Source organism: Dunckerocampus dactyliophorus, chromosome 1 (assembly GCF_027744805.1).
Source record: "Dunckerocampus dactyliophorus isolate RoL2022-P2 chromosome 1, RoL_Ddac_1.1, whole genome shotgun sequence".
NCBI classification, from domain to species: domain Eukaryota; kingdom Metazoa; phylum Chordata; class Actinopteri; order Syngnathiformes; family Syngnathidae; genus Dunckerocampus; species Dunckerocampus dactyliophorus.
Window position 1 is genome coordinate 14,046,441 of NC_072819.1, and position 24,331 is coordinate 14,070,771.

The 24,331-nt window shown below is 47.8% G+C and overlaps 4 protein-coding genes across 9 annotated transcripts; 2 read left to right on the plus strand and 2 right to left on the minus strand.

Annotated features, from left to right (window-relative positions):
• Positions 1-6,332: 6,332 nt before the first annotated feature.
• LOC129192447 (synaptophysin-like) lies at positions 6,333-8,676 on the plus strand. The gene is made up of 7 exons (XM_054796508.1): positions 6,333-6,406; positions 6,882-6,947; positions 7,024-7,148; positions 7,275-7,470; positions 7,537-7,728; positions 7,794-7,976; positions 8,053-8,676. The coding sequence occupies exons 1-7, from the start codon at positions 6,389-6,391 to the stop codon at positions 8,104-8,106; spliced, it is 834 nt and encodes a 277-aa protein (XP_054652483.1). The 5' UTR covers positions 6,333-6,388; the 3' UTR covers positions 8,107-8,676.
• A 20-nt stretch (positions 8,677-8,696) lies between these two features.
• Positions 8,697-11,293, plus strand: pcsk1nl (proprotein convertase subtilisin/kexin type 1 inhibitor, like). Of its 2 annotated transcripts, none has more exons than XM_054796486.1 (5): positions 8,697-8,968; positions 10,119-10,335; positions 10,387-10,606; positions 10,687-10,758; positions 10,828-11,293. In XM_054796486.1, exons 1-5 carry the CDS (start codon positions 8,849-8,851, stop codon positions 11,033-11,035), a joined length of 837 nt encoding a protein of 278 aa, XP_054652461.1. In that variant the 5' UTR covers positions 8,697-8,848; the 3' UTR covers positions 11,036-11,293. The 2 variants fall into 2 exon arrangements, with proteins under 2 accessions (XP_054652461.1, XP_054652471.1); XM_054796496.1 differs by having other exon boundaries at positions 10,405-10,606.
• Positions 11,294-11,296: 3 nt separating this feature from the next.
• Positions 11,297-12,783, minus strand: lhfpl4b (LHFPL tetraspan subfamily member 4b). Of its 2 annotated transcripts, none has more exons than XM_054796465.1 (6): positions 12,621-12,783; positions 12,250-12,490; positions 11,969-12,173; positions 11,811-11,890; positions 11,594-11,741; positions 11,297-11,520 (listed from the first exon to the last, which is right to left on the minus strand). In XM_054796465.1, the coding sequence occupies exons 1-6, from the start codon at positions 12,764-12,766 to the stop codon at positions 11,492-11,494; spliced, it is 849 nt and encodes a 282-aa protein (XP_054652440.1). In that variant the 5' UTR covers positions 12,767-12,783; the 3' UTR covers positions 11,297-11,491. The 2 variants fall into 2 exon arrangements, with proteins under 2 accessions (XP_054652440.1, XP_054652450.1); XM_054796475.1 differs by having other exon boundaries at positions 12,250-12,486; positions 12,621-12,748.
• A 178-nt stretch (positions 12,784-12,961) lies between these two features.
• hdac6 (histone deacetylase 6) lies at positions 12,962-24,075 on the minus strand. 4 transcript variants are annotated; one of them, XM_054796405.1, is made up of 30 exons: positions 23,994-24,075; positions 23,561-23,654; positions 23,189-23,317; positions 23,031-23,116; positions 22,861-22,945; positions 22,708-22,748; positions 22,467-22,563; positions 22,280-22,377; positions 22,041-22,145; positions 19,984-20,052; positions 19,709-19,835; positions 19,501-19,566; positions 19,369-19,428; positions 17,162-17,251; positions 16,936-17,042; positions 16,725-16,792; positions 16,472-16,613; positions 16,244-16,372; positions 15,855-16,023; positions 15,368-15,573; positions 15,117-15,309; positions 14,890-15,039; positions 14,650-14,827; positions 14,446-14,582; positions 14,202-14,378; positions 13,936-14,073; positions 13,780-13,852; positions 13,610-13,683; positions 13,284-13,412; positions 12,962-13,207 (listed from the first exon to the last, which is right to left on the minus strand). In XM_054796405.1, the coding sequence occupies exons 2-30, from the start codon at positions 23,636-23,638 to the stop codon at positions 13,139-13,141; spliced, it is 3,270 nt and encodes a 1,089-aa protein (XP_054652380.1). In that variant the 5' UTR covers positions 23,639-23,654; positions 23,994-24,075; the 3' UTR covers positions 12,962-13,138. The 4 variants fall into 4 exon arrangements, 3 of the variants coding, with proteins under 3 accessions (XP_054652380.1, XP_054652389.1, XP_054652371.1); XM_054796414.1 differs by having other exon boundaries at positions 13,610-13,657; positions 23,552-23,654; XM_054796396.1 differs by having other exon boundaries at positions 23,552-23,654.
• Between the last annotated feature and the right edge of the window lie 256 nt (positions 24,076-24,331).

The window sequence follows — 24,331 nt, forward strand, 5'->3', positions numbered from 1 at the left end:
CCTGCTCACAAAGTTATGTGGTCCGAAACACGCACAACAGTTTTGCAGCGAGGGTTGTGGAGTTGGGGTGACCTGGCTCGAGATTCTGATCAAATGTGTCCAAGCCAGCTGTGGCAAATTTGCCCAAAAATCTGAAACTCCCGTAAGAGTGCCATTATTTTATCTTTGAACCGCTTCATCTCTGCAACATGTTGGGTCGCGCACACATTTTTCACACAGGGGAAGTGGGCACCATGTGCAGCCAGGCTGACTGTGCGGGACCAGTCCACTCCCACCCTGTCCAGCGCGCCGACGAGTGCGGTGAAAATATGAGCTGCTGTCGTTGTATCAGTCATTGGCACCATCTCCACAAACGCTTCTGACGGTCATTGTGTCATCAACTCCGCGAATGAAAATGGCCAGTTGTGCAACATCAGTAATATCCATCCTTTCATCAATTACAACTGAAAACGCAATAAAGGACTTCACTTTGTGCTTTAACTGGCTGTCCAAATCCACTGAAAGGTCGGAAATCCTGTCTGCAACTGTGTTTTTGTCAGGCTGATATTTGCAAAAGCCTGGCGCTTTTGAGGGCACACAATCTCCGCTGCCTTCATCATGCATGTTTTTATAAATTCACCCTCACTAAATGGTTTTGAAGCCACTGCGATTCCATTAGCAATGAGGTAGCTAGCTTTCACTGCGGTGCCACTGATTTCTTGGCTGTGAGTAAACACAGACTGCTGTTTCTTCAGACCCGCCAACAGTTCATTCACCTTCTCTCTTCTCTGCTGTCCCTGAAAGTTGTCATATTTGTCGGCATGAGGACTCGCATCGTGGCGATGAAGGTTATAGTCTTTCAGCACCGCAACATGCTGTGAACACACCAAGCATACAGCTTTCCCATTCACTTCCGTGAATAAATAGGGTGACCATTTTCCTTGGAACACTCGACACTCTGCGTCCACGTTGCTCTTTTTGCGACAGAGACATTTTGGCGCAATGAGGGTGCCAAAGCACATAACATGTAAAAAGTGGAAGCCGTAATAAATAGCGCGGGCAAAACACAAAGTAGCTGGCTGCACTTGCTTGACCTACTTGCTCTGGATAAACAGTTTGCTTGCTTAACACGATTGCTATTCCGCCATCCAGTGGACGCAATTAGAACAGCAGTTTCTTTTATTAAAAAATTGCAGCTCGTTTTTATACTTTACAAAATCATCTCGCGGATGAAACCTATCTGCGGGCCTGATCCGGCTCGCGGGCCGTATGTTTGACACGCCTGCACTAGAGTGTCTTACTAGCATTACTATCTCGTGACAGTATTGAGTTAGTAGTTCTGAATACCTGTGCTTTGTGGGCAGCACCCATGGGCGCTGCTACCTGAAACTCAGGTCTGAGTTTTGTAGCCTGCCTCCTCCACAAATAAGGCGATTTTCATCCATAATTGCTTTTAAGTCATTGATTTTGACTCTCTTTTTATGTCTTGATTTCAACTGACTGGCCTCTTGACCGAAGCTGTGCTCTTGACCCAATACACTTCTGCTGCAGTGAGCTCCGCTGCAGTCCCCCTTGTATCCTTTGACTGCAACAAGCATTGGTTATTCATCTTTTCACCCATGCAGTTATTCTCAACACTGTTTTTAACCTGTTTGCTCAGAGGTGCTAAGGTGTACTAATACCTGAAACTTTGACCTAAGCTGAGTGTTCACCTCATCTGTATGACAATCTTCCGCACTACTCTCTGCATCGTCAGTTGGTGACAGAAAGGCAGAACCACTCCACCACAGCTGGCTCTGTATTAGGGTTTCAGCACTCTGCCCACTAGATGGCAAATGTGCAGGATTAGTTTCGCCGCTGCAGTGAGACCACAAGTCTGGATTTGTGAGTCCTTGTCTTTCAGTCACTCTGTCTGCTTCCACCTTTGAGCTGTGCTACGTACCCAGTGAAGGACAATTATTGAATCAGTCCACAGGTGAAGCTGATTTCTCTCCATATTCAGTGGCTTGAGAAGATGGTTCCCGAGCTGTTCGCCAATTAGCGCTCCCATCAGCTCCAAGAGTGGTGAAGTCATTTTTTTCCAATGGTGCCACCTTTGATTTGGAAGCAACAAAACTTGTCACACTTTCTCCCTTCTCACCTTGTACATGCAGGTAGGCCACGGCGCAGTATGCCTTCCCGCTGGCATCACAGTACACATGAAGCTTGTTTGTGTTCTGTTGCATGCCTATTTGGTACCATCTTGGAACGGCCACCAGGTAGAGCTGTGGTAGCTCGTCACACCACTGGTTCCATTTTTCAGCCAAGTCTGGAGGTAGTTGTTCATCCCAACCAGTCCTGTTCCCATAGCTCCTGAAAGAGACATTTGGCACGAATGGGGAATGGGGTCAGCAAGCCAATCAGATGGAAGATCCGAGAAGATGTCTGTAGCACATTTCTTTTGGTGTTTTGCTTGGCTTTAACAAAGTCCATTCATATCAAATACAAAGTCGTCTTTCTCACTTGTCCACACTAACCCTACACCTTCAAGATGTTACATGTGTCGAGGTTAGTGGCATGCTCTACTCCAGGGGTGCCCATTACGTCGATCGCGAGCTTCCGGTAGATCGCCAAGGTAGTTTGGGTGGATCGCGTAAACGTCACTTTGTAGTTGTCATATGACATCAGTCAGCTGACATTAAGCTCCCCTCCTGATTCGCGCTTGCTCCCCCGCAGCGTTTCAAGCTACACACGAAAATGCAACTTTCATCTTTATTATTGTGATTATGGATGAACTAACTCAGCGGTAAGATGTTTATATCTATAACTAAAGTTATCTGTTCACTTGTAGCGGCTAGTTACGTAGAAAAAAGTGTATTGTTTACTGGCTTTGCTTGGCGTCATGAACTCCACTACAGAAATTAGTGTTTTCTACACGTTCGTTTCTTAGCAGACAAGGTTTAATTTTTCTGCCTGTCAGACCCTGGTTTGTGTTCGGTGCTGTTGCAATATACACACGTGTGATGAAGAATACTTGCTGTGTGCAATGCAGTTGCTGAGGGCACCGTCCCATTGTTGTTTTCAGTGAAGGATGTCGACTTGCCACATAACTTGTTGCTTGGGGGCGTGTCCCTTTTATTGTTCCGTGGTTGGTGAGTGAAAGTGCTCTTTCTCAGCTTTCAACTTCATTTTGCAGGAACTGGATGAGCTCAATCTGGGTTTGAATCTCCGTTGGGCATGTCTGTGTGGAGTTTGCTTGTTCTCCCCATGCATGTGTGGGTTTTCTCCAGGTACTCCAGTTTCCTCCCACATTCCAAAAACATGCATGTTAGGTTAATTTTCCTCTCAATTGTCCATAGGTATGAATGTGAGTGTGAATGGTTGTTTGTCTATATGTGCCCTGCGATTGGCTGGCGACCAGTCCAGGGTGTACCCCGCCTCTCCAGGCAGATAGGCTCCAGGATACCTGCAACCCTCGTGAGGATAAGCAGCATAGAAGATGGGTGGATGGATGGATGAGCTCATGTAGCCTCCATTCACCACTAGAGTCAGTCAAGTAGGCCAAGGCTGTCATGATTTGTATTGTTGCTCTGCTACCGCCTGCTGTTTGTTCTTTGTAGTGCATGCTGCCTTGCTGAGGCGGAGATGGCGACACGCGCATCTGCTACCGATTACCTCATCTGCTCTTTTCCTGCAACCTGCGCCAAAACTGCTTTCCTGTATTTATGCTTATGTCTTGTGATTTCTTTCTTGTTGGTAGTGAGTAATTTTGTTTCTCTGGTTCAGCTTTATCTTCAGCTGTTTAGTTCAGCTTGAGACTTTACCGCCTCACAGGCCATATGATTGCGTGCCTCCCTTAAGAACCGGCTATTTGTTAAAGCTGAGAAATGTGAATTCCACGCTTCCTCTGTTTCATTTCTGGGCTCCATTGTGGAGAACGGCAAACTAAGAGCCGATCCGGCTACGAATTCAGGCGGTGGTCGATTGGCCTACTACTACATCAAAGAAGCACTTGGAGAGGTTTCTGTGGTTCGCAAACATCTACAGGAGGCTTATTCGCAATTATAGCAGCAAAGCGGAACCTCTGACAAGGCTCACATCCTCTAAAGTTCCCTTTGTGTGGTCCCAGGAGGTCTTTTCTAGACTTAAAGTTTCATTTACCACCGCGCCTGCTCTCTCTCACCCTGATCCTTCCTTACAATTTTTTGTAGAGGTCGACGTGTCAGATACAGCGGCCCAGTGGTCTCCGGTCGACCAAAGGCTCCACCCGTGTGCGTTCTTTTTGCGTCGTCTCACCACGGCAGAGGGAAACTACGACATGGGCAACAGGGAGCTGCTGGCCATCGTTCTCGCGCTGCGGGAGTGGAGGCATTGGCTGGAGGATGCAGCTGTTCCCTTCGTAGTGGTAACCGACCACAAAAACATGGCATACATCATTAAGTCCGCCCAACGACTCAACTCCTGTAAGGGCATTGTTTTTGACTCGCTTCAACTTCTCAATCACCTACAGAAATGGCTCCCGCAACCTGAAGCCCGACGCTTTGTCCAGAGTCTTTGGACTCTCTGAAGTGGACAAGGCCCCAGAGACCATAGTACCTGTAGCCATGGTGCTGGGGGCGCTCCAATGGGAGGTGGAGAGAAGGGTGACCGAAGCAGCAGCCGGAGTTGAGATACCTAAAGGCTGCCCGAAGGGCAAACTTTTCGTGTCGGTGGAACTCAGGACAGAGGTACTGCAATGGGGCCACTCATCGAAGGTGGCCTGCCACCCAGGAGTCAGACGCACCCATTTCATGGTGGCACAGAGATTTTGGTGGCCCGATATGAAGGTGTTTGTGGGGGCCTGCTCTGTCTGTTCCCAGAACAAGTCATCGCACCGACCACCTGCTGGACTGTTGCAGCCGTTGCCCGTGCCCTCCCACCAATGGTCACACATCGCACTGGACTTCGTCACTGGACTTCCCCCATCACAGGGCAATACGGTCGTCCTCACCGTCGTGGACCTCTTCTCAAAGATGACCCACTTCATCGCCTTACCTAAACTGCCTTCGCCATTGAAAACTGCTCGTTTCCTGGTTTTCCAGGTTTTCATACCTATGGACTCGGTCTCCGACAGGGGACCACAATTCACTTCTCAAGTTTGGAAGGCATTTTGCAGGCCGCTGGGGGCATCGGCTAGCCTATCGTCTGGGTACCATCCTCAGTCCAACAGCCAGACGGAGCAGGCCAACCAGGACCTGGAGGCCGCCCTTCGCTGCATCTGTCACCGGCACCCTTCTTCCTGGTCCACCCACTTCCCTTGGGTGGAGTACGCCCATAATTCCCTTGAGTGTACGGCAACAGGTATGTCTTTTTTAAGACTGTCTTGGGATATCAACCTCCACTTTTCCCATCACAGGAGGCTGACATTTCAATGCCGTCGGTCCATCTCCACCTTCGGCGGGCACATCGTGTGTGGCGGGAGACTCGGGATGCGCTTTCTCGGACAGATGAATGGAACCACCAGCTAGCAGACCGACACAGGATTCCAGACCCGGATTACCAACCTGATGAGAGACTTCCCTTTGGCAGAGACATGCAGGAAGCTGGCTCCGGGATTCGTGGGTCAATTTGTCATCGAGTCCGTCGTGAACGCATCCGCTGTCAAGATCAAGTTGCCACCATCACTCAAGACTCACCCAGTATTCCATGTTTCCTGCTACCAATTACCTCATCTGCTCTTAAGCTGTGGGAAGGCAGCACTCCAGTACCAAATTGTTCTCTGCTCTTCGCCTGCAACCTGCGCCAAACCTGCTTTCCTACTTGTTGGTAGTGAGTAGTTTTGTTTCTCTGGTTCTCTTTCTCTGGTTTGTTTAGTTCAGCTTGTCCACTAGCATTTTCCCTCCCAGATTATTGGGCAGCATTTTCAGTTCACTAGTGTCTATTTTTCTCCCCTGCAGCACATTTTGGCTGGCAGTGATTTTGCTTGTACTTTCGTGGTACTTTTGCCTGTGTCTTGGACTCTGGACTTTACCATTTTGTGTTGGGACTGTTACTTGCCTTCGTAGAACACTTTTTTTTATTAAAGTATTTTTGTTACTTCCAACTGTGAGCGTGTTTCAGTTAAAGGGTGTAAAAAAAAAAAGGGACTATAATAGGGAACATATAGGGAATATATAATATACACACACACACTACTTAGTAATACTATCATTCTGCTAGCATTTCGCGGGAACGTTCTGAATGTGTTTGCTGCAAATTTGAGGCACAACATTCATAGAATATTCCAAAATGTTACATAAGTGTTGAACATTGCGGGAACAATAAGTTAATGTTATTTTAACGTTCGGTGTTGCTTGCGAATACCCCCCCATCCTCTCTCTTCCAGTGCCCCTCCCTCGTCCGTGTATCGTCCCCCTCCCGCGTGCATTCTACGTGTATCTCCAAGTCAAACATGGACGTCGTCAATCTGGTAAGAAGGCATTTCTTTTAAGCATTCATCTTCTTGCCTTTCATAGCGACACCCATCGCGCTCGCGCACGATGTCCGTCCGTCTTTTTTTTCTGCATCCTGCCACGTACGATGTACGCGAATATGGCGGTTAACGTGAATGTGCGCGTGAGACGATGAAGATTTGGGGGTCTTTGACCCCCTCACCCAACCCACCCCACTCCCATGGGGCGCGTGCGTGTCGAGCTCTCAACATGACAATGTGTACGTGATTGTCTAAAAGAGCAGCCGGGCGACGACCATGATGAAGATGATGTTTTTCTACGTCGTGAGATGTTGTCACGTGATGACGTCGTGTTCTTCCCAAACAGCGAGCAGGAACACAACTGGGGGGGCTACTAATTATTGCATGATAACGGTCAAAGGTCATCAGTTTGGAATTCCACATTATTAGGGACACATGAATTTCAAAGGTCAAACTGTGTCGTCCCCTCCAGCTGGTGGCTCAGGGTCAATTCAGGGTCCTGAAGGTTCCACTGGGCTTCATCAAAGTTCTACAGTGGGTAAGTACACACACACACACATTTATGTCATCATCAATAAATGACCAAAGGACCACGTCAATGGTGTGACCCCCAGTTCTTCGCCATCTTGGCCTTCTCGACATGTGGGAGTTATTCGGGAATGTTCCGCTTGTCAGTGGAGTGCAAGAACCGCACAGAGAGCAACCTGAACGTCCAGGTGGACTTTGAATATCCTTTCAGGTCAGAAAGCACAAAAGAGCTTTTTATTAGGAAGACTTCAAGATCAATATGTGATGGAAATGATTTTAAACAGGAAGTTGACTCAGACTGTCGATCATTGTATGTGTGTGTGTGTGTGTGTGTCAGGCTGCACCAGGTGTACTTTGACGCCCCGACATGCAAGCGGGGCACGGAGCGTGTGTTCCTGGTGGGCGACTATTCTTCCTCTGCGGAGTTCTTTGTGACCATCGGCGTCTTGTCCTTCCTGTACGTGACGGCGGCGCTGAGCATCTACGTGTTCTTCCTGGACAAGTACAAGGAAAACAACAAGGGCCCCCTGCTGGTGAGTGCGCCCGCCTGGCCTTTCATGGAGGGACGCGGCCCACTGCTGATGTGCGTGTGTGGTTAGGATCTGGGCGTGACGGGTGTGTTGGCTTTCATGTGGCTGGTGAGCTCAGCGGCATGGGCGAAGGCGTTGTCCGATGTTAAGACGGCCACCAACCCTGACCGCGTCATCACACTGATCTCTGCCTGCGACGGCGAAGAGAACCGATGTCGCGAAGTCCACGACCCAGTCGTGTCTGGGCTCAACACGTCTGTGGTGAGGATGGGGTGGGCGGGGCCTGACCTCAGTGGGCGTCGCCGATAGCTGTGGTCATCTTTCAGGCGTTCGGTTTCGTCAATCTGGTTCTGTGGGTGGGAAACCTGTGGTTCGTCTTCAAGGAGACGGGGATCATTGCCCCCTTCATGAGAGCCCCGCCCCCTCAGGAGAAGCCCGCCGCTGTGGATGCGTACGAGCAGGACCCCTACGCCGGCGGCCAGGGGGTCTACCAGCCTGACTACAACCAGGTGAGTGCTTCTTCCTGTTGGCCATTTTGGCAAAACACTCATTCATTGGCTCCGCCCCTGTGCCGTTTGCCTGCAGGACGTCGAGTACGGCCATCAGGGAGCGCCCACCTCCTTCTCCAATCAGATGTGAAGCTTGGCTGGATCACATGATCATGTCTTCTCTCCTTCACAGGAAGTGATGGCCTGCTAGCTTCCCACACTGCTGACAGGCGATGATGTCATCATAATAAATACCCCACCCCTTAAACTCATGATTTCACTGAAACATTGCTTCCTTCTTCTTGTCATTTTTCTTTTCCTCCTTCTCCACCTTCTTTTTCTTCTCTTCCTTCTTCTTTTCCTACTCCTCCCCTGTCTTCTTCTCCTCCGTTTTCATTTTCTTCTTGTCATGAAGACACCACTTCCAATCTTCTTCTGATGCTAACTATGCTAATCTTTGGCATCTTAGAAACGAACAAAAACCTTGACAGCAGGCTAACTCACGGCTAAAGCAGATCAATCAGCCAATCGGCATCCATCTTTGTGGGAAGCTTGTGTTGTACAATGATGCTCCTACATCCTGTGTGTTTGTGTGCGTGTGTGTTTCTTCCTGTTGGACTCCGTAACAATGGTGATGATGATGTTGTTGCTAAGGACACGCCCCCCCGCCCCTCCCCTTGTGTTTATTTCGTGTAAGATTTCAATAAACAAGTGAAGAAACTGATTGTGCTGTCATTGAAAACAAACAAACATCCTTCTCTTCCATGACCACATGTGAATGTCCTTGAATGACCTCTTGTGGATAGCACCAGGCTTTACCTGATGCTGGCCCCTCCCCCTCCCCTGGTAACCTGCCCCCACTAACCCCACCACACACACACACACACACACACATGCTTCTCTATTCCCATAGCTCCTCCCCCACCACCTCCATGTTGTGCACTGGGCGTGCACGTTCAGTCAGCAGAATGGCGTCGCTCATCCTGCTGCTGCTGCTCCTCGCCGTCACTCAGGTAGGACCGCATGACGTCTTTTCTCTCTGTGTCGTCACGGTAACAGGATGGATGCTCCACCTCCTTACTGATGCCGCTTTGAGGTGTACCTAGTTTTTTTTTTAGCCGTTTTTGTGGCAGCTCCTCTGTGTGTGTGTCGCATTTCAAGTCCTGTTCTCTATAGTGACAGGAGACAGTAACCATGGCAACAGTCTCCTGGCACTGGTGTGCCTGCGTGATGTTTCTGTGTGAATGAAGAGCACTCACTGGAAGTCATCCCTCAGCCAGTAGCATTAGCATTAGCATTAGCAGGGACTGGAACACAGATGTCATCACTTCTTGATGACGTCCCTAAAAAGTATACATGTTAACAAGAAGTGCTAAGAAGGTTCACATCACCATGGCAACGAAAGAGTATCCCAGGGCCGCCCTTGGCCAATTTGGGGCCCTAAGCAGAATTTTATCTGGAGGCCCCTCCCATTGGAGTGTATCACAAACAGGGGCACCACCAGGAATGAAAAAAATCACATTGGGCCCGCTCCCCGCTCCCGACTTGAACCCAAATTTAGTTCGATACATGTTTTGGGTTAATATGAACACATTGGAAACAAATCGTTGAAAAAATTGTGCCTGTGAATATTCTCGTTCATCCAGTGTCCTCATCTATAAAGCTTGCGTACGCACGAAATGGGGACGAAAATTTGCGTACCTAGTCTTTAAGCATGAACTGATGAAGCCTGCTCGGATGAGAGGTGAAACGTCTCCTAGGACAACCTGAACAGTCCAGCTGTGCTCAGTAAATTAAATGGGAGCAGCTGTACCATTACACCACCAGGGCCAGGTGAAGGGGTGAAAATGTTTCTCTTATTCTGTAATGTTAATCACTGTGGCAACGAGCACAGTGTCAGATCTCCTGCATCGGGCTGTGCTCCATGCGATGTGCATTCTTTGCCCATTGGCCAAATGGGGCCCCCATAGATCGTGGGGCCCTATGCACAGTGCTTTCTGCATGTAGGCAAGACCAGCTCTGGAGTTAACAGTCTCACTGAAGAACATCTTTGACGCCAAGCCCCGCCTCCTCACCTCATCTTGTGGTCATGGTGACTTGTGTATAATATTAAATGAGTGTCGATGAGGAGGCGTGGCCTCAGAAGTTAAGGCTCTATTGCAGTGTGCTCCTGCAGGTTTTGGTGGCCATGGCCTGGACCTCTCAGCGGGTGGAGTCAGACGTCAAGACATACTGCCCTACGACGGCAAGGGGATGTTCCATCCCGCCTGGCGGAGGGGAGGCATGGTTGACGAGGGTTGGAGTGGACAGAGCTTGGAGCAGGCCCTTCAGTGGTTGGTGGAGAGAGACCAGAGGCGGGAGCAGGAGGAGCAGAGAGCAGGTTGATTGACAGATAATAAATATACATGAAGCACTGACCAATTCAATGAAGCCTCTCACGTGTATGCAGCCTACGCCCGTGCTTTGCTCCGCCTCCTCGCCAAGGCTGAGGCGGCAGGAGATATGCTAATGGAAGAGGATAAAGCACGGGGTGACTTCCAGGGCCCACCCCCGGCAGACTATGAGACAGGGTGGGGCATAAGTATGGGCAGATACCCCGCCCACTGGTTGACCCTGGTGGTGCCACAGCTGCTTCAGGCCCTGATGGACAGGTGAGGCTGGCATCCACTTCAAGTGTGAGTCAGGGGAGGCGGGCCTTCACTGAATGCTGATGATTGACAATGATTGGCAGGACGGAGACGCAGGTGGGCAGGGCCAGACACGAGATATTACAGCGAGACTTGGATGAGGATGAAGATAGGAGGTGAGTGCAGGTCCATGCGGTCACACGTCACTAACGCATCACGCTCATCATCATGTCCCGCCTCCTCAGACGTCTGCTCGCGAGCATCCTGTCCATTATCGGCTCTGACCACGCCTCCCCCGGCCACCGCGTACAACGGCGTTTCTCTGTCAAGCCGCTAGAAAACGTGGGGTCTGCCTACAGGAGAAGCCGGCGCTCCCTTGATGATGCCGCCTTGCCATTGCCAAGCAACCAGCCGCCGCTGCTCCGAGTGAAGAGGCGGAGCTACGACAACTGACACACCGGAGAGCCCTGAGCTCTGTCTCGCAAGTGCTGTACAGCAACATGAGGAAGTAGGAGGCAAGGAAAGGGAATAAGGAAGGAAGCATTGTTTTTTTGTTTTTTTAGCCTGCTTCAAAATTCCAGTGTTCCAGCTGAACTTTAACCTCTGCTGGCAGCAGGAGTGGATTGAATGTAAATTAGTGTTTGTAATGTTAACATGATGTGTGTGTGTGTCTGTGAGTGCACCGGAATAAAGTTGAAAACGTTCACGCTGTGTGACAGTATTTCAAGACGTTTTATTTGTTTACATGGCAACCCTGGACACAATGTTCAAAGGTCGAGGATTTTGACATTAGCTCGTAGCCTTGCTTCATGAGGTTGATGCTAACTATGCTATGCTAAGCGTAGGCTATCGGAGCGTCAGGATGAGGAAGACAACTTGTTGAAGAGCAGAAGGAGAGTCACATGACGTCTAAGCTGACATCAGCAGTCCTGTGGTCACTGTACACACACACACACGCACATGTTAGCCCTTGCATCCGGCATCATGCACAGAACTCCGCCCCCGACCCACCTTCCTTGCTGAGTGGCGGCAGGAGAGCGTCTTGTCTGTTGGCGAGCACAAAGGCCAACGTGGCCAAGATGGCGGCGTCCAACACACCCAGGATGGCCAGGATGTAGGCCCAGTGGACCGAGCAGTTCCCGGACGAGAAGCTGCCAACCTGCACAAAAGCGATGCCACAGTCAGTGCTTATGAGTCGTAACCAACGGGCCAAGTTGGGGTCACTCACCGAGTCTCCGCACAGAACTCTCATCTCCGGGCTCTCCCACGAGTCAGGAAACAGGAGACACGCCAGCGCCAAGCAGAATCCTGGTGGACAGGAAAGGAGCCGTCAGCAAATGGAGGTCTTTCTGTTAGTTAGTCCTGCCCACGACACCAAGACCCCACCTGCAGTGAGCTGCAGCCAGGCACAGATCTTGTACACGGTGGCGGCACTGCAGAAGCGGAAGAGGCAAAGACACAACACGCTGGTCCACACCGCCCACAGGGACACGCCCACCAGGACCGCCACCGACTGGAAGGAAGGCAGAGGGGACAGGCTGGACAGACGACCGCGACAGTCTGGAACAGGACGGTCCGACTCCAGGCACACCTGTCATGTGACATCACAGTCACAGTTAGGAATGTTGGCAAGTCAAGTGACCCTCCAGAACCAATCAACAGGCAACCTCAAATAAGCCCAGGGTCCCGCTGGGTGGAGCCGACCCCACTCTCTGGTGGTGGGAGTCTGAAGTTCCGATCCATGACGGCTGCACCAGGACGACCACCTGGATGACCGCGAAGCACAGCGTGCACACGGCCCACAGCACGCCCACCGCACGCGCACTACGCACGAACTCTGTCTGGTAGAGACGAGACAGGTCCGCCAGGCCCGGAGACGCCATCACGTGACTTAGATCACGTGACTTCCTTGGCAGCAGTACAAAAAAAACCTGTCACTTGGGCGACCGTGCATGCATCTCGCTCACACGTCGAGTGACGTAATGATCATCGGCACTGATTACAAAAGCAAACGTAGAAAACAGAAAATGAAACCAACCTGCAGATGGTTGACGTGCACACATACACACCGCTTGGAAGGACAGAGGCGCGTGCCCGTGTGCGCGGACGAGGAGCAGGATGCTGTGGGTGGCACGCGTAGACGAGATGCTCACGCAAGTCGACGCTCCACAGCGACGCCCGCATGAGGCGGAAGAAACTGCGGCCGCGTTTTCTCGTCGAGCGACCAATCACAGCGCGCAGCGGCGTATTTATTCATTCAGTAGAGTTGCAAATAAATATTTTCATCAGACAGGACGCTTTATGAACGCGGTGACCCACGTGACTGCTGCTGAGCCACTCATTGTGTGGTAAAAAAAAGAAATGTAGGTAGGAAAATAATAATCTTCATGTTTTAATGTTGATACAGAAACAGTATTGCACAACAAACAGGCCTCCTCAATGTCTGACCAACAAAAAACACAATAATGATAAGAAAAAAACATGATAACAATAAAATGGTTTAGAAATGTTGTGAGTTGTGTTGATGATGCCTTCATGTCCTCCCCTTAACCCGCCCTAACTCCAGGGCGGGATCTCCTCTCCAAACTTGGCGCTGTGGGCTGCGTTCTTGGCATCAAATACGACCTGGACACACAAATGACGTCAAACAATGAAGAGGGGCGGGAGAACATCTGTGAGTGATGATGATAATGATGATCACCTGATTGTGCACATAGGCCTCACACACATAACACCACACGGAGAGGTCACAGAAGCTCAGCACCAGAGGATGCTGTGACATCACACCGTGCATCAACATGTGCTCGTTCACGTAGCGGCCGCATGACACCTGACGCGGAAAACATAACATCATCACCTTCAAACCCCCCATCGCATTTTAGTCAGTCATGTGACATGCGGACATGTGTTTGTACATATTACTATGTTGTACATAACATAAGACACAATGTTATTATGTTACATCATTTATCATTAATATTATTATCAATTTTAGTACTGTAGTAGTATTGGGAGGGGGGGTGCCACCTGGTAGCAGGTGAGACAAATCCAGTTCTCCACCTCCGAGCCGCAGTCCTGACAGGGCAATAAGACATCAATACCTAAATAGATAGATACTTTATTTATCCAGAAGGAAATTCAAATAGCTAAAATACTAACATGCTAACTATTAGCGTGCTTGCACAATGAGCTCCTACCCGAGGGGGGGAGGGGCTTGACAGCATCCAGGTGAGGACACCAGGACAGAGGGTCCACCACATACATGGTGGCCTGCACACATACACACACACACGTTAGAAATTCATGTCAGCTGCTGTCAAAATAAAAGAGTATTGTAGTAACAAAGTTCTGACTCCGCCCATCTCAGCTCCACACATCAGCTCCAGAGTTCCCTGAGGCTTGGACCAACCAAACGCTCCCTCTGGCTCTGGCCCCTCCCCTGCCGTAGCGTCGTCTCCCAGGGCAACCTTTACTGGTGCTGCGGCATCGTCCTGAGCGGGGTCAAGAAAACACAACTTTGATGGCAGGAAGTCAGAAATCAATGTAACCAGCTGCTGCAAGACATTTAGTGGAGGAGGTCGGAGCCTGTGAAATGAATTAACATTCAAGTTGAACTCACCCGAGGCTGCAAGCTCTCTGCTGATTGACGCTGCTCAGGAGACACTGGACTTGACTCCTCCTTTGCGTACTCGTTACAGTGGACTCTGGACCTGGCCACTGGAGTGGAAGTGGCTGAGGTGTGACCAATGTCCAAAGTGGCCAATTCCTGTGTGAGCTGGTCCAGATTGCACTGGGCCTGATTGGACAATGTAGACATTTAAAGGGCCATACTGTGTTTAATTAGCACCATACTGCTCTATTACGCTTGTGTTCTCCAGCGCCACAGGAGACAGCGGTGGTTTGTCTGGACTGCTCTGTCTTGACTTCCTGCCTTTGCCTTGACTACTCCGTTTCCCATGAGTCTTCGAGGAAGGTACGGCTGCTCGGACGGAGTCTGGGACTGAAGTGAGAGGTCAGTATTAAATAAAAGCTGACAAATGTAGGTGTGGCTTGCGTGCTCCTCTCACTGCGTATCCTCAGTGACTTCCAGTAGGGGGCGTGGTACCGGATGACCTCATTGATGGCTGTCACGGCACCATGGTGAGGTGGGGGCAGCGGCATCAGGAGTGAAGGCGGCGGGTCACCGAGCAACACGCTTGTACACATGGCCATGGACTCAGAGATGGACGTCAAGTTGTAACCGCCCTGAAGAGACATGTCACTTCCTCTTGCTCTTCACCGGTCAAAGGTCGCAGCAGCTGACTTACCTCCAGTATGAGCAAGACCCGCCCCCCAGCCAGTGACATCAGCATGTGCGTGAGGTGGGCGTAGCCCTCTGGGGTCACATGGTATCCGCCAAGAGGGTCTCCCCGCGCAGCATCAAATCCAGCTGACACCAGCACCACACTGGGGTTAAACTGCAGTCACATCATTCTTCATGAGTGGCACGTGCATGCATGTGTGTGTGCATGCATGTGTGTGCGTACATGTGCACCTCAGAGGCAATGGGCATGACGATGTGGTGGAAGGCGGCAAGATAGTCAGAGTCTCCCATTCGCCCACCACTCCACCCTACGTTGACATTGAAGCCCGCCCCCTCGGCCATGCCGACCCTGCCAGGAGCGGCATCCTCCGAGGATGGGAAGAAGGTTCCGTTGTCATAGCGATGGAGGGAAATGTAGAGGACGCTGGAGACAGGAAGTAAAGATGATAACACACTCCTGTCACGGTAAGTGACTTCCTCACCTGCTGTCGTCCTCAAACATGTGCTGGGTGCCATTGCCGTGGTGAACATCCCAGTCCAGGATAAGCACACGCACAGGTGCATGCTGGGAGACCTTCTGAGCGTAGCGAGCGGCGAGAGCTGCTGTGTTGAAGAAACAAAAGCCACATGCAGAGTCTCTTTCTGCATGATGACCTGGAGGACGCACAATGGCCACGCCATTCCTCACCTGCACACAGACACACACACACACACACACACACACACATTTTACCGCGTGACTGGCAACTACTGTAGACTGAAAATTAACAAATGAATGGACTACTGGGTCTTTGCATGGAGGACATAAACCTCTTTGATTTTGGTACTGATTTACTGGAACCTTCTACATCAGGTTCTCCTCTCTGGTCCATGAGTAGCTTAACCATCATACTAATGTACTTTCCTATTAACACCAAAATCTCCTAGTAGGCTAAGACCTGGCAGCCTGTGGTCCAGTTAGTGTGGTACCTGTCCAGTCAGGATGTGGTCCAGAATATTGAAGCAGCTTCCAGCAGCCAGCAGGGCCGACTGAAAGCTCTGATTGTTGATGTAGATGGAGTTGTATTCCTGTCCCAGCTTGTGCAGATCTCTGGCCTTCATCGTGGATGTGGACTTCATTTGCTGGATGTGGTCTGCACTATACACACGCACAACCACGCGCACACACACACACACACACACACACACACACACACACACACACACACACACACACACAGTCATCTTTCAGTGTGGACACTTGAAAATCAGAGAAGAGGACTGTTGCCACGGTGATTGGTCAAAATGCAAATATGCGCATGCTAGTTTAGTTTTGTCTTGTCTCTCTCAGACTAACCAACATGGACGCCATCACCTACGTGTGACACATGGAGAGCTCCTCCTCGGTGGCGAAGCGAGCTGCGATGCGTCGACAGCGGTCCACAAGTCCGAGTTGCTGATGCTTGGAGAAGATCTTGAAGATTCTTTGAGGCTGTTCAGGATGATGCCTGCACATGGTGACACGGACCACTTCACGAATCGAGCACAAGACCGAGAGCGGCCAAACCCACAAACACCCAGACACACACGCAAACACACACACCTACCTGTCCCACATGTTGAGATGCTCCATCATCCTCTCGTCGTACACCAGGCCCGTTGTCATAACAACAGGCAGGGAAGGACTCTCCAATTTCTCCTCTTTGGCTGCTGCTCTGATGACAAGCCCCTCAGCAAGCCCTTCCCCCTCTACAGGGGATACAATGATAGTTAAAAAAAACCCTCATAATTTGTCTATAAAGACTTCAATATGCTTAATAATTGTGCACACAGTGTGTGGTGTTTTGAGTGTGTGTTTACCCAGTACTTGCAAGGAGGTCCAGTATGGATAAAGAGCTGAGATGGTCTCAGAGATTGACTTCAGGGCACTGGCACAGAAAGAGTTTGCTTATCTTATAGTTAGCTAGTTATTTAGTTAAATGTCCTTCAAGTCATGAGTCATGTGATAAGCCTAACAAATGAGCTTTTAAGTATAACTGAAGGTTAGCCTCGATGTGGTGCAGGTAGGAACCTGTCAGATGGAGCAGTAGGTGGAGTCATTGGGGCACAGGCTCCTCCCACAAGAGCTTGAACACAGGCAGCCACACCCTCTGCGGTTGCCTGCAGGTTATAACCTCCCTGGACACACACACACACACACACACACACACACACACACACATGCACACACACACACAGACACTTCAGCAAATGGCTGACATGTGAGTTTGTATGTCTTCATATTGTCAATGTTTTACCTCCAGAGCGAGAATGAGCCGGCCTTCCGCCAAAGACATCAACATGTGAGTCAGTGTGTGGAAACACTGAGGACTCACGCACATCTGGCCCTGAACACACACACACACATTACCTGTTTGATGCTGTTAATGAGCGGACCTTAATGTAACTAGAAGTGCAGCATCAGTTACAACAATTATGCACTGAAACCAACACCTGCCTTTCGAAGCTTGTAGAGCTTCCAAGCTTTTTTCTTGTGAGAGCTACTTTTACAAAATGAAAATGGCCAAGAGCTATTCATTTTTGTAACATTTATTTTCACAGCTTAATTTCACCCATGAAAATGGAATATGCTTGTTTTACTAGAAGATTAACAAAATGTTGGTAATTCCCTTTTTGTATTAAAACATCAGCAAAAAATTTTTTTCTATCTGTATTTTGTATTTCAGTAAACAGTCGTCCCTCGCCTCATCGCGGTTCGAAAATCGCTCCCTCACTCTATAGTAGGGCCCTATGATTTTCGCGTTAACGGAATCGCGGACGGAATTGGCCAATAAAAATGGAATCTACTGTTGAATGCTGAATCTTTGGGAAATTGACAGTGTGAATGAAATGCTGTAACCGTGCAGAAAAGGAACGTAGTGTGGGGAAATACTTCCCCAGCGGACCGTTAATTCATAGCAGCATGTCTTCAGTAACACTAACTAGCCCCCTCTTGAACTAAACATGTAGAGATGGCAACCGGAAACATCGGCTAAGTCGGCAAAAAAACTTTGAAACTCTTACTTGTCACCAAGCGTGAGCATGAGCTGCCGTACAGCAATAGCCAGTGTAACCTAGGCTGGGTTAGCTTGGTTTAGCGGAGCATGCTAATGCGGCTATGTGTGTGCCACTCAGGCTGTATGAGTTGTGCTTTAGTGCTTGTTAATGTAACCAATAGTTTTAGATTCGGCGCTGACTTTGTTTAAGTTGTGTGTGAAATAGGGAAGACAGCCACGGCTTCAAGAGGCACTTGGGTAGCTATCTCACTTAGCCATAGTCAAAATACATTTTCAACACACATCACACTTCCGGCCTTCAAAATAAGAGCAGTACACATCCTGTCTCATAGTCGTAATAAAATAAGAGTGTCAAAAAAAAGCTTACATTAATAAAGCTTTTACAATTGCATCTGCAACTACGTCTTCTTTAACCACGAGCACGGATATGATTGTTGGTTGAGGGTTTTGTAGCAATGAAAAATTACCGAAGCTACATCCGTTTCTTAAATACTGGGCAAAATTGTCTATTGATGTATTGCATCAATAAATTTAAGGATTTTAGCATTTATTTAACTGTCATTTTATTCACTGACACAAAAAACACACAATCTATAGTGATAAAATAAGCGTAAAAAGTAAAAAACAAACAAAAAAATGTAGTAATTAATGATCGCTTTTTCATGGTTGACTATGGACTATTATTAGCCAAAAATATTGAAAGACAAGTTATATGTAGTATCATGGTCACTAGGTGTCAGTAATGTTACAATGAAGAGACCTTTGATTACATGACTGCATGGAGTCAGCCGTGGCATTTCTGACATAACAGAGTGAAGTGGTACGTTTTTGGCTTCTTACTTTGTCCTTCTTCCCCACTCCGTTGGAAACACTTTAAGTTTAGAACAAATAAATTGGAGGCTAACTAGTTAGCGTGGTAGCTTGCTTTCTGCTATGAGCAGCGGCCGTCTCTTGTGTCCCTGCAGTGAACCCGTAGCCTGCACAGTGTTGTGCAATGTGGTGGAAACAAAGAATAATAGGAGTTTAAAGGCGACTATAGGGGTGATATTACACGTCTACAGCGATCTAATAATGGTAAAAAAAAAACACATTTAGAATGTCATGAACAGGATTTCTTTGCTCTAACTATGAAAATATTCTGTTTATTAATATTGAATCCTACTTCGCGGAAATTCACTTATTGCGGTCGAGTCTGGAAGCAATTAATCGCGACAAACAAAAAATGACTGTCCATTTCTTTCTAGTGTATCTCACATTATTAACTGAAAACCTGAATAAAAACCAGGCTCACGTGCATCTCATGTGGTCCTGGGGTACTACTTGGCCCCTGCTGGCACTATGTTGGTGACCCCTGTTCTAAAGAGTGTTAGCGCTATTGTGATGTTGTTGTTTGTCATGTGACACTAAACCAAAGTGACAACATCACTGATCACAGATCTGCTGCGTACCTTTGGATCCCCGAGTGCAGCGTCGAAACCAGCGCAGACCAGGACCAGCTCCGGGTGAAACTTAACACATATGACAAGTAAAAAGAGTTTTAACAAGAAGGTGTGAGGTCAAAGGTCCTCTACATGCATTACCTCGTAGGCAACAGGCAGCAGCAGTCGCTGGAAAGCGCACACGTAGTCGGCGTCGCCTATTCCTAGCTAAACAAGCACATAAAGCGAGCAGACTATTATTTTGACGGGGTTGTGAAGCAGGTGAATGTTCAAATAAAGAAAAAGAAAGCATGTGACACAAAGAACTACTTTGGGGAGGTGGGGCTGAAGGATGATTGACTGGACTAACTGTGTTCCAGGGCAGGTTGATGTTTCGTCCTTCAGCGGGGCCACCACCCACAAAACTACTGTCTGACTCAGGAAGGTGAGGCCAGAACGCTCCCTGCTCAAACCTGTGCATGCTCACGTACACCACGCTGAGACACACATACACGCACGCACACACACACACACACACACACACACACACACACACACACACACACACACACACACACACACACACTTTAAGAGGACAAAACTTTATCATGTAAGAATTTACCAGTGTGATGGGGAGAGACTCACCTGGGGTCGTCTTGAAAAACATACTGGACACCTTGACCATGATGAATGTCCCAGTCCACGATCAACACCCTGACACACACAGACACACACTTGTTCAGCATTTCCCAATCTTTATTGAGCCAAGGCACATATTTTACAAGAGAAAAATCTCACGGCACACCACCAAACAAATATAGCATGAATGACAACAGGTGAATCCACAGGTTAATTATGTACCATCTAGTTTTGGAGCATTTAATTGTTCTGCCTATCGCTATACGTAACTGGCACAGATAAGATGAACAAAGTTACATTATTTGTACTAAATAGAGTGTTTCCCATGTATTCATTTATGTGTGGCGTTACCTTTTTTTTGTTTTAAGATTTGGCACTCCCTGTTTGCCCTCGCTCAGAATTACATCATAATGGGACTGTCTACGTAGATTTACTTTACAACTCCGTACAGTAGATGGCAGCGTTAACTTAACATAACATAACTGACTTGGTTGGCATGATAACGCATCTGTTCATTAATGAGGTGAAAAAATTAGACCACCTCCCTGCAATCCCACAGATAATTCAATAATTTCCTGCGGTACACCAGATGATCCCTCATGGCACACTAAAGTGCTGCAGCACAGTGGTTGGGAATCATCCATCCATCCTTTTTCTATGGTGCTTATCCTCACTAGGGTCGTGGGTATGCTGGAGCCTATCCCTGCTGACTTCGGGTGAGAGGCGAGGTACACACTGGAGTGGTCGCCAGCCAGTCAAACATCATTCACACTCACATTCACACCTATGGACAATTTAGACAATTTAGAGTCGCCAATTAACCAATAATAATAATGTGGAAGGAAACTGGAGAAAATCCACAAACGTACAGGAAGGACATGCAAACACCACACAGAGATGCCATACGGAGATTCGAACCCAAACCTTCCCGACCTCCTGACTGTGTTGCCAACATGCTAACCACTCGACCACTGTGTGGCGGGGTTGGGAATCACTGTAGTTAACTTGATGAGTCACAATGGCCTCACATGTCCCTTACATGTTGTCACTAGCGATGTCCCGATCCACATTTTTTGGCTTCCGATCCGATCCCATTTTTTTTAATAGTCTTGCCGATCCAGTACCGATTTTTAAATTTTGTTTGTTGTTTTTTTTTATTAATAATAAGCTTTTGAGGAATTTGTGGAATTGAATATGGTTATGAAAATAGCTCTTCAAAGCATTAAAAAGAATGCAACCAAAGTGTGACCAACAATATTATTTGGCTTTTGTAACAAACCTCTGTGTGTCAGGTCCCTAATCCAATAAAAGATAAAATTGGAAAAAATGGGTGTGCAAAATACTTTTAGGGTGGGACTAATCATTTGACATTGTTATACATCAATTTGTGGTGTGATATAGAATATGAACTTTTTTTTAACAAACTCTCTTCAGGCCCTATGAAATCTGTTTTATTTTTTCCCTTAAAATTTTTTAGAATTCAGTTTTTTACCTTTTCCACTTATTTTACCAGCATAGAGTGTGTGCTATTTGAGTTAGTGGATAAAATGCAAAAACCCTTACATTTATTGATGCAATCCATCATTGGCCCATTTTGTCCAGTAACTGAGAAATGGATGTAGCTTAGCTAACTTTTCTAATGGGATGTCAGCCCCAGCACATATCTGGACACGCAGCAGTCTGGGCACAGTGAGAGGGAACTACCGCTGTAGCTACGAAGCCAAACATACAACGTGAAACTAACTTCACCACGGTACACCGCGGTACACTTGGTGTTGTGCTTTCTTCTTCTTGCGGGTGGCGCGAGTCGAGTGGCAACCAGCTTTGAGGCGCATTACTGCACCTACCATGTTGAAGTGTGGCTCAGAGTTGCGAATGTGAGACGGCAACCAGATCGGCCCAATCTCGTGGCAGAAGCCGATATTATCCGATCTTCACAAATACAGCGGATCGGCAGCCGATCCCAATCCTGAAGATCGGATCGGGACATCCCTAGTTGTCACAGTGTGTCTTATGAATGTCCTCACCGACAGATGTTACAGAGAGAAGTGAAATAGACTAACCTCTTCACTTTGTGCTTCATTTGTGCATAACGAGCAGCAATGGCTATGTTGTTGAAAAAGCAAAAGCCATTGGGCTTGTTAGCCTGAGCGTGATGTCCTGGAGGCCTGTCACACACAGACACACAAACACACCCACAGTTCTGACAACAGGAATATAAAAGTGATGGCCAGATGTGTAACATCAGCACCAGACTGAAATGAACCCGACAATTAGAAAGTTACGTGCAGCTGAGGCGCACCTGACAACAGCAAATCCGTTCCTGAGGTGAGACGTCAACACCTGGTCTACCAACTGGAGCACTGAACCGACTGCCAATATGGACACCTGGAAGGTCTCCTGTGGCACACACACACAGTCTTTGTAGCATGTGCGTGTGTACAGCATGTGTGCGTGTGCGTGTGTACAGTATGTGTGAGTGTCCTTACGGGATGGAAATAGACAGAATCATATTTGTCAGAAAGATTATGTAATTCTGTCTTGGACATCGTCTGAGTGGACTTCATCAGCCCAATGTAATCTTTCCTGTAAGGAGCGCACACACATGCACGCACAGACACGCACACAAAAACACACATGCACACACAAACACACAAAGATGATCAGGGCAAAGCATGATAAAGATAATTGTAAAAGTTTGCTTTTTTTTCCATCTTTTGGTGAACTCACGTGTGCACAAGTAGCAGCTCTTCATCTGTGGCTGCTCTGGCCTGAAACATGCACACAGACACACACACACACACACACACACACACACATACAATTAGGAGCTCACAAAGGACACTCTGGTTTTGCTGGGTAAATAAAGACAAAGAGTCTCACCTGTACTCGAACACAGCGGGACAACAGTTCTTGTCTGTCCAGCTCCTCCATGATGGACATCACTCTGTCAGGACTCTCTAGATGACTGAACAACACGCTTATTGTTAACAGTCATGTGACATACATTCATAAACATAACTGAGTATGTAAGTCATGTCAGGTGAGCTTACCTGGCATCCCACAGGTTTTGATGACAAGTGAAGGTCTCAGAGTACACCAGACCTGTCCCAGTAGCAGATGCCCTGCTAGATAGGTCCTAGACACACACACACAAATGCACACACACAATCCTATACAGTAATTAGTACAAAAAAGTGTTTCTGCTCACAAGCTTCTGCAGTTGGACTTGCAGCTCCTTGTCTCGCTCTTCCTGGCTCCTCGCCATCCTCCCTTTCTTCTTCACCTCCTTCAGGTTGCCTCCTTTTATCCTCTGTTTGTCTCCTTGAACCCCACCTCCCTGTGTGCGCGCATATACACACACAAGCACAAGGATGCTGCGTTAACATCTGATCTCACTGATCATCACCGACGAAAGAGAAGAAGAAATGTTTATGACACCTAGTTGCCCTTTAATGAATGAATAACACATGTGCAGTCATTAACAAGCCCTTGTTGTATGACTGACAAGTTAATGTGTCACTGATCTGTCAAATCTTTCACCAAAATGTGTTAAGCAAGTAAACATGCACACATGAGCAACCTGAGGGGACAGACGAGGAGATCTCCTGACTGACTTGAGTCCGCATGCTGATTTTGGAAGATCTGGTCCAGAGGACATCTCTAACCCTCCTGACCTGCAAGTTAGAACACCTCAGTAGTGACAGTCACTAGTGTTTGCTTGTTGAATTAACACTATTTGATCGCCAAATTCAAATACACTAGTACATAAATTGTATAGTTATTACAGTGTTACTACTGTAGTATTATCACTTCAAACATCTTGCATTTTCGGTGGACTTAAATATAACATATTGCACGTCACAAGATCATAAGATCAGCTCAGAGGCAACCTATTTGCCAGCAGTTGTAAATACGTCAAATAGACGGGGTTAGTTAACGTCCATTACACAGGCATAGACACATTCATATTCATTTACAAAGATAAACACAAAAACAAACATGAACGGACTTACAGTATTTTTGACAGTATTTTTTAGTTACACCACTGAGCGCCAATCGTAAGGGCAGTCGCACTAAAATGACGTCACAACCGAGTCGCACGCCATTTACATATTTTGATCAACAACATTTTTGCGATAGAAAAATAAGACATTTTAAACATACTTTCATCTATTCCAAAACTCAAAAGTATTTATTACTGCGCGTAACTGTTTGTGAGGACACAATTTGCATAAAACATAATTTGCGTTTCAATTATTTCATCCTGTCTTAATGCTTATGCTTACAGAAATTAATTGTGTCATAATTTTATCAATATTTTACTACTTTTGTAAATATTTTGAAAATAAGA